This window comes from Saccopteryx bilineata, chromosome 1 (assembly GCF_036850765.1).
Source record: "Saccopteryx bilineata isolate mSacBil1 chromosome 1, mSacBil1_pri_phased_curated, whole genome shotgun sequence".
NCBI classification, from domain to species: domain Eukaryota; kingdom Metazoa; phylum Chordata; class Mammalia; order Chiroptera; family Emballonuridae; genus Saccopteryx; species Saccopteryx bilineata.
Genome location: NC_089490.1, coordinates 128,460,655 through 128,476,481, shown reverse-complemented (window position 1 = coordinate 128,476,481; position 15,827 = coordinate 128,460,655). Strand labels below are relative to the sequence as shown.

The window sequence follows — 15,827 nt, the reverse complement described above, 5'->3', positions numbered from 1 at the left end:
AGGCAATAATGATGTGACCACCTCAAGGTCCATGCACCATCCCAGGTATAAAGCCACATTTCTCTTTCCCATGAATACTTCACCTGCCCCCAATTCTTGGTTCAAATTGGTAGCACAACCTGAAGGGTCCTGTCCCTTTTCTACCTCCTCCTCCGAGATGCCTCCCAAGAGCCTCCTTGGGACACCAACACCAGTCACCTGGAGGATGGATTTGTGCCTGCCCCTGTCTCTCCCTGCTAAGCAAGGACTCTGTGCTACTCATTTCTAGTCACTGGTCCTGAACACCAGACCACCTCAGTTGATAGGATTCCTGTCTGCCTCTCAAATCAAAGGTCCTTTAACAATTCTTCCAGATGATTGCAGCTTTTATAACCCACTGAGATGCAGTAATTGTAGAGACATCCTTGCAGGCATCAGGGTAGAGTCATTGCCTTGAGATGAGCTTTAGGTACAGCCTGGGGGGTGGAAAGGTAGTGTAGGAGGGGAAAAAATCACTAGAGTGCTAACCAGGAGACTGGTATCATTTTAGCTTAGCCACTAACTAGCTGTGGTCTTGGTCCAACCCTTCCCTTCTCAGTTTTTCTGTCTGAAAAATGATCTCTAGAGTGTTTCCCACTTTGAACACTGTCTGCCTAGAGGGTTGTAGTTCAGTGAGGCACTCTTCTAGCCTGGGTAGGGATGTAAGACCCCGAGCCTCCTCCTCACCTCTGCTCCTCGCCCTCCAGCAGGCGCCTGTAGGTGGCGATCTCGATGTCCAGACCCAGCTTGGAGTTCATCACCTCCTGGTACTCCTTGAGCAGGCAGGCCATGTCCTGCTTGGCCTTCTGCAGGGTCTCCTCCAGCCCAGACAGCTTGCAGCGGGCATCGCTGATGGCCGCCTCACCCTGCTGCTCAGCCTGAGTCACTGCTGCTTCCAATTTGCAGCGCTGGGGGAAGCAGAGGAGGAAGGAGTGTGAGAAGGGTGTGGGTGGTGGGAGCCCTGGTGGGTCTCTCACACTGCAGTCATTCTATTTCACCTCCGTTTAAAATTGTCAACTTTTATATAAACTAAACAGGGAAATAGTAGCCATTTGGATCTTTCATCCTTTATTTTTGTACCATTTTATTGTAAAACTCGAGTCCATGGTAAGCCATTAGAGGGAGGAAATGTTAGCACTGGAATAGGACTAATAATAATTAGTGATATTATCTTGTATCTGTTTACTGTGGTTTGTTTGCAAAGCACTTTCACAGTTGTTATTAGCTTGTCAGAACAGGTCTTGTTATTCCCATTATGCAGATGAAGAAACTGAGACTCAGAGAGGCTATGACTTGCCCTAAACCAACTAATTAATTAGCACCAATCCCAGGTTTTTAGAGGACACTGTACAGGTTCTCATTCTTTGAGATCAGCCTGCTGAAAGAAGTTCCCATTTATAATGTCCAGCCCACTAACTACAGCTTCTTCCTTAGCCCCACCTAAGAAAGCAGAAGGAACTCCTACAACTCAACACCAAACTAAACAAAACAAAACAAAAAACCTAATAACCTGGTTTTAAAAATGGGTTAAGGACTTGAATAGATATTTCTCCAAAGAAGACATAAATGGCCATCAGGTATATGAAAAAACACACAATATCACTGATCAACATGAAAATGCAAATCAAAACTGTAATGAGGATCACCTCACACCTGTCAGCATGGCTATTACCAAAAAAAAAAAAAAAAAAAGGCAAGACAGTTGCTGGCGAGGATGTGAAGAAACTGGAACCCCTTACACACAGTGGAAATGCAAAATGATGCAGCTGCTATGAAAAATAGTATGAAGGTTCCTCAAGAAATTAAATATAGAACTACCATGTGATCCAGCCATTTCACTTCTGGGTATTTACCCAAAAGAATTAATATCAGTATCTCAAAGATATCAGCACTCCTATGTTTGTTGCAGCACTATTCACAATAGTCAAGATGTGAAAACAAACTACATGTCCATGAGAGATGACTAGATAAAGAAAATGAGGTATGTACATAATTGGAATATGTTCAGCCTTTAAAAAGAAGGAAATCCAGCCCTGGCCAGTTGGCTCAATGGCAAAGTGTCGGCCTGGTGTGTGGATGTCTCAGGTTCAAATCTCATTCAGGGCACACAGGATAAGCACCCATCTACTTCTTCACCCCCTCCCCCTCTCACTTCTTTCATATCTCTCTCTCTCTCTCTCTCTCCCCCCCATCCTGCAGCCATGGCTTGATTGGAGCAAGTTGGCAATAGTACTGAGGATGGCTCCATAGCCTCTGCCTTAGGCACTAAGAAAAGCTCAGTCGCTGAGCAACGGAGCAATGCCCCAGATGGGCAGAGCATTGCCCCTGGTGGGCTGGCTGGGTGGATCCCGGTAAGGGCGCATGTGGGAGTCTGTCTTTCCTGACTCCCCTCCTCTCAATGAATAAGAAAAAAGGAGGAAATCCTGCATAATGTGACATGGATGAAACTTAAGGACATTACTAAGTGTAAAAAGCCAGACACAGAAAGACAAACATTGCATAGTTCCACTTATATAAAGTATCTAAAATAGTCAAATTGAGAATCAAAGAGTGAAATGGTGGTTGCCAAGGACAGGGGTAGGGGCGGGACTCAGAGTGTTACTATTGAGCGGAATGAAATTTCAGTTAAGTAGGATGAATAAGACCAGAGATCCATTGTACAACATCCCACCTTAATCAACAATAATGTTTGTACACATGCAAATGTGTGAAAAAGGGTAAATCTCATGTTGTGTTCTTACCACAATAATATATCTTTTTAAAAGCGTATCAAAATTGCAAGTAAAGGTAACTTTTAATCTTCTCTAATTTTACTTCTGGAAAGTAAATCATTCCCATATTTCATTACCTCAGCTACTAACAAATTACTTGTGATACATCTTACACAGTGGAGGAGCACAGCTAACAGAAGGGAGAAGACAGGAACTGAGCCAGGAATATGGGGAACTCAGCATTATATAGAGTTCTTGGGTAAAGAATAGATTACATAATACACTTTCTTGCCACAGTATATGTAGGAAATTTTAATTAAAACCCTACTTCTTGCATATACAAAAAAAAGTTCAGGTGAATTAAAGACCGAAACGTGAGAGGTAAAACTGTACAATTAGTAGAGGACAAAATGTAAAAGGATAGACCTATGACCTCAAAACTTCATAAGTATATTCCTTTAAAGTAAGAAGTAGTGGATTTGGTCATATCCAGGTTAAAGATTCTGTTCAATAAAAAACACCAGAGCAAAACAAACAGGCAAGTGACAGATTGAGAGAAGATTAATTGCAGATGTGTAATTGATTAAGGGTTATAATCTAGATAGAATGAACAGAAGAATATTGCAAATCACCAAGAAGACAGAAATCGCAAAAGAAAAATGGGCAGATGATATAAATAGTCAATTCTTAGAAAGAAAAATACAAATGAGTAGTAAGTATATGAAGGGACATTCGGTATCACTAATTAACCAGAGAATTAAAATTTAAATATCAATAGCTTCTGGTTTACACCTATTAGACCCACAAGAATTAGAAAGTCTGAGTTGACCAGGTGGTGGCGCAGTGGATAGAGCGTCGGACTGGGATACGAAAGAAAGTCTGAGCACAGTACTTGCTGGAACAGAACCCCCGTGAACCAACAGTGAGAGTGCTCGATGGAGACACACTTCACGGGTACGTGTGGGAAGTAAACGAGTGAATTCATCTTACAACTGAAAAATTCCACTTCTAGCTTTCTACCTTCAACTATCTCTCATGCAGGTGCAAATGAAGATGTGCATAAAAATGTTCATAATACAACTGGTTGGAGTTGCACAGACTTGTAGGCAAACTAAATACCCACCAGTAGGGAAATGGAGAGGAAACTATGATTTATGAATATTATAGAAGTCCATACAACAGAAATAATGAAACAGATCATTTATAGCAACAAATGTGGATTTCAAAGACATAATGCCAGCTGGCAAAGGGAAGAATCAAAATGAGATTTCTGGCATAATATCATTGTGTAAATTTAAAATACTAATATGTTTATGTAAATATAAAGTATACAGTATATATATGTAAATATGTGTATGAAAGAAGGACTACAAGGACATATGTTAAATAGATAGACCAATCATCTGCCTAAAATGTTTTGTGCACCACTGGTCCTTCAGATACAAGTAGTTAAAATACAAGACTCTCCAAAGATAGCAGGAACCCCTCCGGGTAGAAGGAAAGCAGAAAGCAGATAAGAAGCAGCAGACGCATCTAGTGGTTCTCAGTACCCGCCCCCCTCCACCTGCTGCTTGGCATTCTGCATCTCTGCTGTCAGCCTCTGGATCATGCGGTTCAGGTCGTTGAGCTCATCCTTGGTTCTGCGAAGGTTCTCGCCCTGCTGAGTCACTGTGGCCTTCATCTCCTCACACTGCAGATTGGGAGACAAACATGCAGGCACTACCAATGATCACCACCTGTCTGTACAGTGTGCTGGGAGGTCACTGATCACTGATCCCACCTAGCCCAGATTAGCCAGACTACTGTTCTGAGATAGCCCCACCTCTTTCCCCAGTTCTGAACCTGGAACCTCAGTTGCAGCCCCTCTGCGTGCCTGGGTGCATTTCCTGGAGAAGCCCCAGATTCATGGCTACCTTCCCTATCCAGTAGGGCAGCCCAGTCCTCCAGTTTACCTTGGTTTGATACCAGGACTCGGCCTCTGCCCGGCTGCGGCTGGCCACATCATCATACTGAGCCTTGATCTCAGCCACAACCGAGTCCATGTTGAGCTCCCGGCTGTTGTCCATCTTGACTACCACCGAGGTGTCAGAGATTTGTGACTGAAGGACGTGGATTTCCTGTAGGAGACAACAGCCAGGGACCTCAGCTCCAAATCCCCTATCGACTCCTGTCTCTCCAAGTAGTCAAAAACACAGTCCCAACTCTGAAACTTTAGGAAATAAATTAGGAAACTAATGGCAATAGAAAAAATTTTAAGTGCTGCTTTAAGAGCAAAAAGCTGGATTTTGGATCATGGCCTCACGGTAATAAGTAAGGTGAAATTTCATTAATACCAGGATCAATAGAGGCAGAGTTCTATAGTTAGGGACAAACTGGAATGCTATCCCTGAAGCCTAATCTCTCCAGATCAGCTGTGGCTATCTGTATAAATCCAACCAACCAGACAATGGCCAGATTAGAGTCCTGGGTTTTCTAATTGAGTGCTCACACTATAATAACTATATCTATTTACTTCTATTATCAAATCTCTACTTCATGTTGTACTAAGTAGATAGGCTCAAATTATTTTAAAGAAAGGACATCACCTATTATCATCCTGAAAAGAAGTATAAGCAAGAGAAAATTTCCTCTATTTGCCAAAAAAAAAGATGTTGAGATCCTAGATGAGTGAGGAATGTACAACTTTCCCTAGAACCAAGGAATCAGGGCAGACCACACCCCAGGACAACTGTCCTCTGTCCCCTCTCTCAGTTGTTCTTCCGGAGATTGGGAGACTCACTTCCTCATAGAGGGCCTGCAGGAAGTGCATCTCCTCCTTCAGTGCCTCCACATTAGCCTCCAGGTCAGCCTTGCGCAGATAGGCACTGTCTATGTCCTGGTGGAGAAGACAGGAGAGGGTGGGGCACAGGTCATTTAGTGCCGCTGGACACTGCACTCTACAGTGAGCCCTGACACCATCTTCTGCCCACCCACCCCCATCCAACCGGCAATTACAAGTTACTGTCAGGATCCCACTAGCAGGGACTGGGCCTTCGTCATCTACCCCTGCTATTACTTCCCATCACATAAAAAAATTTTTAAAGTACAGAGAAATCTGATCCCAACAAACATTTTTCCAATTTCTCTAGGATTGGGGATTTTGATGAGGCAGATAGCCTAAGATCAAAACCCAAAACCTCAGGCTGCTGCCACCAAGCCAAACTGTTCCACAGAGCATGACTATGAAGTGACCACAGAGTCACAGGTCACATCCCAGTAGGTCATCCTTGGTACCCAAGTCAAGCAATACCCAATACCGAAGGAGCTGACTCTCCTGCCTGAGACCAATGTCACACCTCTACTGACATTTTTTTTTTTAATCAACCCTCTCTCCATTCTGTGATTACTCACAAATAACGCAGCTGGTGAGCAAATTATTTGTGAAACTGCATAAGTACACACTTCAACTCATCAATTTGAAACCAAAGAGAAATCATTAGCGTTTTTTTCCTTCCGGTTTTTTTTTCATCATCTGCAATTACCACAGCTCACAAAAATCACTAGCAAGCTGAGAACCAGCTGGAGGCGATGGCCACATGAGAGTGAAATGAACTTTAAAGTGACCACTTCAGCCTAACCAGGCGGTGGCGCAGTGGATAGAGCGTTCGACTGGGATGCAGAGGACCCAGGTTCGAGACCCTGAGATTGCCAGCTTGAGTGCGGGCTTATCTAGCTTGAGCAAAAAGCTCACCATCTTGGACCCAAGGTCGCTTGCTCGAGCAAGGGGTTACTCGGTCTACTGAAGGCCTGTGGTCAAGGCACATATGAGAAAGCAATCAATGAACAACTAAAGTCTCGCAACAAAAAACTGATGATTGATGCTTCTCATCTCTCTTTGTTCCTGTCTGTCTGTCCCTGTCTATCCCTCTCTCTGACTCTCTCTCTGTCCCTGTAAAAAAATAAAAAAAAATTTTTTTAAAGTGACCACTTCAGCTAATCAGGAACTTTACAAAAAGTGAAACAGTAGTATGATGAGGTTTTCTTTTTAAGAGGCCTCATCAGCATAGTCTGGGTTCCTGCACAGGATCCAAGATGCCTTCCAAAGTCAGACTAAGCTCCATTTACAGGGGACTTGAGTGTCATGCCACCCCAACTGGACTAACAGGACGTTGGCAAGACCCCCAATCTCAAAGCATCCACCTTTCAAGAACCAGCTGCTTGCCATATGGAAAGTGAAACTCACCTTCTTCAGCACCACAAACTCATTCTCAGCCGTAGCTCTGAGGGCCACCTCTTCTTCGTACCTGCGGACAGAGAGCACAGAGCTGAGGGCTGAGAGCTGACTAGTGAACCCAAGGGTTTCAAGACTCCCTGGTTCTGCCCTTGACTTTCTGTGTAGGGTGGGAGAAGAGGCTTAGCCTCTCTAAACTTCTGTTTCCCAGCCACAAAGAGCCTACTAAAGGACACTGAGCTAGGAGTCTAAGTCCCTGTTTCTTGTCCAAGCTTGGAAGTGAAGTCCCTGCAGAATCTCAGGCAAATTGTTTATTCTCTGTGCATCTTGGGTTAAATTGCCTGGTATGCAGTAAGGCAATCAGTATATTTGTGAGACGAATGAAAGACAGTTGTTCCAAAGAGTCCTACAACCCTAAAATTGTATAAAACATAAAGCTCTGTGCAGCCGTTCCCATGATATTCTTTCCCCTCCCCCAACAACCAAGGACTTGAAATCCTGGAAGCAGCCCACTGTGCCAGACTGCTGAGGGGCACTTGCACAGTGCCCACCCCCAACCACCTTATTGTTCTTTTGCTTTTGCACAGGAGGTCTTATCCCCAGAGCACCCTGCCCCAGTCAACAAGGGAGACCAGAGTTCCCAGAGCACAGTTTTCACACGTTTGTAATTGCAGGGCAATTTGAGCTGTTATAAACTCTGAGCTCCGTGATTACTGACTTTCCCATCCTTAGACTGGGAGACAGACTTTGACACCTGAAAACAGAATTATGTCTTCATCTGCATCCCCCCCCCAAGGGAAATGAAGACCCACTGCTGGGTCCATCTGGATGGTATAATCTGACCTTCCAAAGTGAGAATTCCAATTACTTCCAATTAGAATAACCAGAACTGATTATGTCAAAAGCACCTTTCCTCTGTCCTTTCTACCAGATAAAGTGAGCAAGTAAGTAAAACGAGGTAATGGCCAAACTAAACAAGCCAGAATAAAATAGAAGATTGAGGCTGACCTGTGTTGGCACAGTGGATAAAATGTCAAAACCCTGGGCTTGCATGGTAAAGGCACATACAGGGAGCAACTATGAGTTGATGTTTCCTGCTTCTCCCCCCACCCCCCCCACCTCTTTCTCTCTCTCCTTCTCTTTCTCTCTCTCTCTCCTTTCTCTAAAAATCAATAAATAGGCCCTGGCCGGTTGGCTCAGCGGTAGAGCATCGGCCTGGCATGCGGGGGACCGGGGTTCGATTCCCGGCCAGGGCACACAGGAGAAGCGCCCATTTGCTTCTCCACCCCCGCCCCCTCCTTCCTCTCTGTCTCTCTCTTCCCCTCCCGCAGCCAAGGCTCCATTGGAGCAAAGATGGCCCGGGCGCTGGGGATGGCTCCTTGGTCTCTGCCCCAGGCGCTAGAGTGGCTCTGGTCGCAGCACAGCAACGCCCTGGAGGGGCAGAGCATCGCCCCCTGGTGAGCAGAGCGTCGCCCCTGGTGGCCATGCCGGGTGGATCCCGGTCGGGTGCATGCGGGAGTCTGTCTGACTGTCTCTCCCTATTTCCAGCTTCAAGAAAAAAAAATCAATAAATAAATTCTAAAAAAAAAATGGTTTATAAACTAAATAAATAAAAATTAAAGAATGACATGGACCTTTGAATTGTAGACCCTTGCAGAACAAAAGCCTGATGGTTATGTGCAGTGTAAATAAAAGAAGAATCCAACTTCATCAGCTATCTTGAATGGCATTAGCCCAATCGTTTTCAAGAATTCTCTTCCAGGATCATTCCTTTCTCTGCATCCTGGTGCCAGCTGCTCCCACGTTCTGCTTTCCAGCTTTATTGATCTTAGTCCCCTTGTTTCATTTGTTCTCTCTCCATCTCTGGGTCAGTCAGTGCCCTGGATGTGTGACCCACCCCTCCAGCTGGGAGCACCCCCTCCCTCCAGATTGTTGCTCAGTCCCCAGGATGAGCTGCAAGAGCCAGAGCCAAGACAAGACAAGGCAGACTGATAAAGACCATCTGATTGGTAGCCTGGTATGACACTGACCTTCAACTATGTCTATCTCCAGGATAGTTGTACGGACCCAGCCAAGATCCACCCCAGTCCTATCATCGCCTCGGCCTTGTCATGCTTACTTCATCTTGTAGCCCTCCATCACCTCCTGCACGTGGTTGAGCTCTGAGGCCAGCCTCCCGCTGTCGGCCTCCGCACACTCGGCCTCCCTCCTCAGCGTCTCCATGTAGCCATTGAACAGGGGCTCCAGGTTCCTCTCGCAGCACTTGCGGTTCTGGTAGAACTGCCACTTGGTCTCCAGCAGCTTGTTCTGCTGCTCCAGGAAGCGCACCTGCCACCAAGGGATGGAGAAAGAGACTCAGTGGGCAGGTGAGGACCTCTAAGGAGGTGACATGTCCCCCAGAACTGTCTCTGCCTTTGGGGATGACCTTTGATCTGCAACAGTTTGTGACCTTTCCCCAAAGACCAAATCATTTACAAAGTCTGAAAGCAAAGTTCACAATTGTTTCCCAAGTAACTTCCCCTCACCCCATCTCCATCTCTCAGAAAGAACACACAATTTATTTATAATTTGTTTAACCTGCACAGAATGAAATAACATCTGATTCTGAAAAATACCACAGACCACGTGTGGTAGTTCAAAAATGACCCCTCAAAGATGGCCACATCTTAATCCCTGGGACCTGTGAGTGCGTTGCATTACATGGCAAGAGGGAGTCTGCAGATGGAATTAAGGTTCAGGACCTGAGGATCAGGAGGTCATCTTAAACTGTCCGGATGGATCTCATAGCAGTCACCTTTCAAAGTAGAAAAGGAGGCAGAAGAATGAGAAAGAAGCCCAGAAGGAGTCAGAGCAGAGATTTCAAATATGAGAAGCAAGGAGCACTCAACCACTATCACCAGCTCTGAAGATGCAGAAGGGGCCATGAGTCAAGGAATGCAGGCAGCCTCTAGAAACTGAGAACCACCCCGCCGTCAACCAGCCAGCAAGGGAGCAGAGGCCTCAGTCCCACAATCACATGGAACTCAGTTCTGCCAAAAACATGAATGTCCCTGGAAACAGGGCTCCCCAAGGACCTCCAGAAAGAAATGCAGCCCTGCTGACAGCTTGGTTCTAGACTTATGAGATAAATTAATGTTTTAAACTGCTGTTTTAAGTTTGTGGGCATTTTTATGACAGTGATTTTAAAATGCACCCAACATCATTCTGACTCTAAGTTGCAGAAGCCCAGGAGGGAGAACCTTGGACCACAGGTTAGAAGATCTCTCACTGCCACCAACCAAGCCACTGCCCTTCGTTCTCTCTGAGCCTTATTGTAAACTGAGGCACTGGGAACACATCAGCAATTGACATGGGTGATCCCCTGGCCCTCTCTGGCTCACAGGCATGTTTTATTTGGCTACACATTCTTTTATAAAAATCTGATCAATTGCCAATAATTGAGCAACTTCAGGCAAGAATCTGGATTTCCCTGACCTTGACAAACAGATAGTCAGGCAGTGCCGGGCCTGTGTCTGGAGGTGAGTGGCGGCAGCTTCCCCTGTAGCACACCTCCCAGTTTGGCTTCATTCACCAGACATGCAGCTGCCAACCCTCAACTAGGATCTCCTCTCAAACTCTAAACTCTGGGAGGACAAGCCTGGTATAAAGCAACTCTCAATAGTCCACACTTCCCTAATTGCGCAGTGGATAGAACATCGGACTGGGATGCAGAGGGCCCAGGTTCGAGACCCCAAGGTCGCCAGCTCACCCCGGGCTCATCTGGTTTGAGCAAAGCTCACCAGCTTGGATCCAAAGTCGCTGGCTTGAGCAAGGGGTCACTCACTCTGCTGTAGCCCCTGGTCAAGGCACATATGAGAAAGCAATCAATGAACAACTAAGGGTTCACAACGAAAAACTAATAATTGATGCTTCTCATCTCTCTCCATTCCTGTCTGTCTGTCCCTATCTATCCCTCTCTCTGACTCTCTCTCTGTCACTGTAAATTTAAAAAAAAAAAAAAAGATAGTCCACACTTGTGGGAATAGGAACCAAAACCCTCATTATCCAAAAGGCATCTGCCTTGGGTTGCCAGGTCGTGACAGCAGCTCTCTGACCAGCCAGCTCTACTGGTTTAGACCCACCACAGTGATGCACTTTGCACACTTGAAGTTCATCCTGAAGGAAGAATGTTGGAAGGAGACAAGTGGCTGTCAGCATCCCCAGAGGAGGGAATGATCCATCCCAACAGAAAGCGCAATATACCTGGGCGATACCCAAAAGGCCACATGCAAAGATCCCTTTGAGTCTGCACGTTCAGGGTTTTCTCCATGCCTTTGAGCAAATTAGAAAAAGGTGCCGCTCCAGGCAGATGCAGCACCCTGCTAGGGCACACAGCCTGGTGAGCAGAACAATGGCTGGCCTTCAACCTCTCCATCTCTTGTCTTGGAGGTTGTCCTTATACAGCAAATAATCTGTATGATCTTAGGGTCAGGTTCTTTCTGCCAACAGAAGGGAAGAGTGGTTTGGACAGCCAGTAGCCTGCTAAGAATGGGTGCATACAGTGGTGGGATTCAGCCAGTTCGCACCGGTTTGGCAGAACTGATACCTAATTTTTTGTTGAGTTTGGTGAACCGGTTGTTAAAATGACCCTTGTAATCAGAGTTCTCTCTAAGGTGGGTGCCTGGGCAGCCACCCAATGTGGAAATCACAATTTTACATTCCTTACTTTTTTTTTTTTAATGTTCATTTGCGCAATAGCATATTTTAAGTCCATAGCAATGTTCATTGTATTCACAGGTGAAAAAAATTGCAAGTGAGGATGCCAATCAAGAAGCAATATGGAAATACCTTAAATAATAGTTTTATTGGTTTTTTTCAAGTATTATTTAATATTTTTCATTAATATTTTAGAACTCTTCTTATAACATAATCTAGTTTTGTGTACCTCTTTTATTGTTCTTATTTAAGTATTACTGTGCTTCCTTATGTATAAAATGCACCTTAATTTTGAGGCCTGAAATTTGAAAAAAATTATTAAATAAAGTAATTGAACTCAAGTTTTATTCATCATAAAATTCACACAACTCCTCATCACTGTCAAAACTCCCATCCATTCATTAGCTTGTCCTCATCTGTGTCTGATGACGAATCACTGTCTTCAACAATGAGTGCAAAAACAAGTGTGAAAAAGCAGGAAATGTAAGTAAAAATAACAACAATCAGTGTATAAGACACACCAAGTTTTTAGACCACAAATTTTTTGGAAAAAGGTGTGTCTTATACAGTGATTGTAGATTTTTTACTTGCATTTCCCACTTTTTTGCACGGATGAGGAGTTGTGTGAATTTTGTGATGAATAAAACTTGACCCTGGCCAGTTGGCTCAGTGGTAGAGTGTTGGCCTGGCGTGCGGAAGTCCCGGGTTCGATTCCCAGCCAGGGCACACAGGAGAAGCGCCCATCTGCTTCTCCACCTCTCCCCCTCTCCTTCCTCTGTCTCTCTCTTCCCCTCCCACAGCCAAGGCTCCATTGGAGCAAAGTCGGCCCAGGAACTGAGGATGGCTCTGTGGCCTCTGCCTCAGGCGCAAGAATGGCTCTGGTTGCAACAGAGCAACGCCCCAGTTGGGCAGAGCATCGCCCCCTGGTGGGCATACCAGGTGTATCCTGGTCGGGTGCATGCGGGAGTCTGTCTGACTGCCTCCCCGTTTCCAACTTCAGAAAAATACAACAACAAAACAAAAAAAACTTGAATTCAATAACTTTATATAATACATTTTTTTTTCAATTTTGGGCCCCGAAATTAAGTTGCGTCTTATACATGGGGAAATAGGGTAATAAACTACCTTTCAGTATACAGGGGTGGGTCCTTGGACTATGACACAGTTCTGTTCCTACAATGGTGACGTAACCCAAATTTTGGTGTAAGCTGAAACACACTCACCTATCCTAACACAGTTGTAAAGTCATAATCTAGAACGTAAAAACACAGCTAAGCCACAGAAAAAGGAAAAGGACATAAATATACTGGATTGTACACTGTACTGTAATAACAGAAAAAAAAATGACAAAATATAGCCTGACCAGGTGGTGGCGCAGTGGATAGAGCATCGGACTAGAACTCAGAGGACCCAGGTTCAAAACCCTGAGGTCACTGGCTTGAGCATGGGATCACAGACATGACCCCATCGTGGCTGGCTTGAGCCCAAAGGTTGCTGGCTTGAGCAAGGGTTCACTCGCTCTGCTCTAGCCCCCAGCCAAGGCACATATGAGAAAGCAATCAATGAATAACTAAGGAGACTAAGGAGCCACAACAAAGAATTGATGCTTCTTATCTCTCTCCCTTCCTATTCGTCTGTCCTTATCTGTTCCTCTCTCTGTCTTTCTCTGTCTCTGTCAAAAAAAAAAAGATAAAAAATAAGTGTAAAAAAAAGTACGATGCTAAGGATGTAAGCCAAAATGCTCAATTTTTTTTAAGTTTTTATGGGAGTGAGCTTGTAAACTCGAAATGTCATACGTCAAGACTGTCGTAACCTGAGGACCCCTGTATTGTATTTTTATACTTAAAACAGTCATTAGGGCAGAGAACCGGTTGTTAAATTATTTGAATCCCACCACTGGGTGCACTACACCTTCACTTTCAGATATGCCTGTTTTTGATGGTGATGTTTGAGTGCAAAGTTCCCACCCACATCACCCAGTGTGCACTTTTTCAGTGTAGGTGTGCACACCCACCACTCAGCCCTGGAACATGAGCCTTCCCTCCTTAAATTCCAGTGGCTGTCCTCCCCCAAAGATCAGATTGCAGGCTTATCACTGGGTCAAAAGAAACCAGAGCTGAATATCCAACCACAAGGAGAGCTCTGAAACTGCAGCATGGAGAAAATCCAATTCAATAGCTCCTCTGTTTTCCTCTAAGTTTCTCAACTCACTCTCTTTATTCTATATAAGTGTTGGGTGGGAGAGGGGACCTGAAGCAGACGTCCTGAGAATTCACAGCCTTCCTAGATGTCCCTGCCAGGAGGGAATGGGTGGGAGCTTCTGGCCCCTCTCTGTGTGGAGACAGCAGCATGTTTTCCAGGAGCAGGGTCAGACACCAGCCTCAGCAGCGACGCCAACCCGCCCACCCTCCTCACTGTGTGATGGCTGAGATCCAGAGGATGGGGCTCCAGACACACATTCAGCTCTTGCTGGACAGGGTAGGCAGTAACAATAAACCTTCCTATGCTAGCCAGTGGTTTCACATCCATTATTGCAACTTTGACTCTCATAGCAACATTTAAAAACCAAATCCCTGATTTGATTCAGTCATGTTCTTGAGATCATATGCTCATTGGTAGCAGAGATGAGATTCCGAGAATTTGAGCCCAGCCAGCTATTGGGTTCCTAGAGTCTTGTCCCTTCCTAAGCCACTGCCCCAGGGGACAACGCACAGACCCACCTTGTTGATGAAGGCAGCAAACTTGTTGTTAAGACCCTTGATCTGCTCCTTCTCCTCATGCTTCACGCACTGCGCGTTGGGGTCGATCTCCAGGTTGAGGGGTGCAAGGAGGCTTTCGTTGACTGTTACAGTGGTGATGCAGGGCGGGCTGGGTGTACAAAGGCTCCCTGCCCTGTAGCCAAAGCTTCCCCTACTGCGTAGGGGGCCCATCCAACTCACTGCGATCTGTGGGGACCCCACTGCACACAGGCTCCGGCTGCCAAAGCCCCCAAGGTGCCTGTAGCCCGGCCCCGCAGAACTGCCCCCATGGTAGGCCATGGTACTGGCAAAGCTGTGAGCCCCAGGTTTAGGCATGATGGCAGAGCAGGAGCTAAAATTCCTGACCCTGTAGCCAGGGCTGATGTGGTAGGAACGACTCACCATGCCTCTGCTCTGCAGGCAGTGCCAGCCAAAGTGGAGGGGCCTGAAGGACACCAGGTCTCACGGCCAGACACCTGTTAGTGCCCCTGCCTTTTATAGGGCAGACAACATGCCTCTTGACAACATGAAAGGCAGGAGAAAGTTGTTAGTGCCATTTATGAGCATGGGAATCACCCCCAGGGAAAAATTGAGAAGAAAAGCTGAAACTTGCCACCTTTAATAGCATATCAAGGAGACCATGAATCCCAATAAACCTGCCCCCTGCCTGTTCAACCCCACAGGCCTAGACATATCTATTCAGCCCTAATTCCCCTCCAGCCTTCTGAGCAGATCATTATCCCACGTAGGCAAGCAAAGGGTTGGCCAGCACATTCTTGAGACTTGAAAGGTCCCATATCCTCCCAAGGTCTTACCAGCTCTATCTCCAGGAAGGTCCCATGTCTCCCTTCCAAGACTTCAAAGCTGCCTGGCTCACTCCCTTTCCCTGTTACTGCTCTGAACTACATTCCATTTTATAGTAGAGTCATTGCAGTTGGTACTACTCCTGGATTCAGAAATCATGTCTTATCTACACTTATATCTTCATGGCAACTAGCACATGTTAGGTCTTCAGGAAGCATTGCTTTAGTTGAATAGACTAGCCACTAGAAGGAAGTGACCCATAGATTCTTCATCTAATCTACAAATATTAGTTGACCTTCCATAATGTGCCAGGCACAGGAGCTAGCCGGGAGAAGTTGCCTTCTTCCACAGGCAAATGCTGAGGCCCCACCAGAACAAAGCCTTAATTTAGATGCTGAAGGAAATCAAGCTGGGTGGGCAGAGTTTGCCTTTGAGGAAACTGGGTCTCATATGCGGAAACCAGACAAGGGCAAAAAAGATCCATGACAAGAGAGGAAGACAACTGGTTTCTGAGAAGGCCACACATGACAGCGAAGGGTCATGAAAGAGGCAGACCTAAGGCAGGTCCTAGAAGATGGTGAGCTTGGGCAGAGAGAACTGAGTCAGAGATGCCAGCCTTACAACCAGAGAAATCACCCATTCTTGAGATCC

General features: G+C 45.7%; 1 protein-coding gene across 1 annotated transcript; it reads right to left on the bottom strand.

Annotated features, from left to right (window-relative positions):
- Positions 1–701: 701 nt before the first annotated feature.
- LOC136329495 (keratin, type II cuticular Hb5-like) lies at positions 702–14,777 on the bottom strand. Its single transcript, XM_066265729.1, has 7 exons — positions 14,355–14,777; positions 9,059–9,267; positions 6,952–7,012; positions 5,509–5,604; positions 4,682–4,846; positions 4,294–4,419; positions 702–926 (listed from the first exon to the last, which is right to left on the bottom strand). The coding sequence occupies exons 1-7, from the start codon at positions 14,775–14,777 to the stop codon at positions 702–704; spliced, it is 1,305 nt and encodes a 434-aa protein (XP_066121826.1).
- Positions 14,778–15,827: the final 1,050 nt, after the last annotated feature.

What these genes read in the sequence shown, in the direction of transcription:
- LOC136329495 (XM_066265729.1), bottom strand. Translation starts at nt 14,777, where the DNA reads ATGGTGAGTCGTTCCTACCACATCAGCCCTGGCTACAGGGTCAGGAAT. An exon ending in TGCAGGCCCTCTATGAGGAA is followed by an intron (nt 4,847 to 5,508) that starts GTGAGTCTCCCA and finishes TGTCTCCTACAG; the next exon opens with GAAATCCACGTCCTTCAGTC. An exon ending in AGTCCTGGTATCAAACCAAG is followed by an intron (nt 4,420 to 4,681) that starts GTAAACTGGAGG and finishes CCCAATCTGCAG; the next exon opens with TGTGAGGAGATGAAGGCCAC.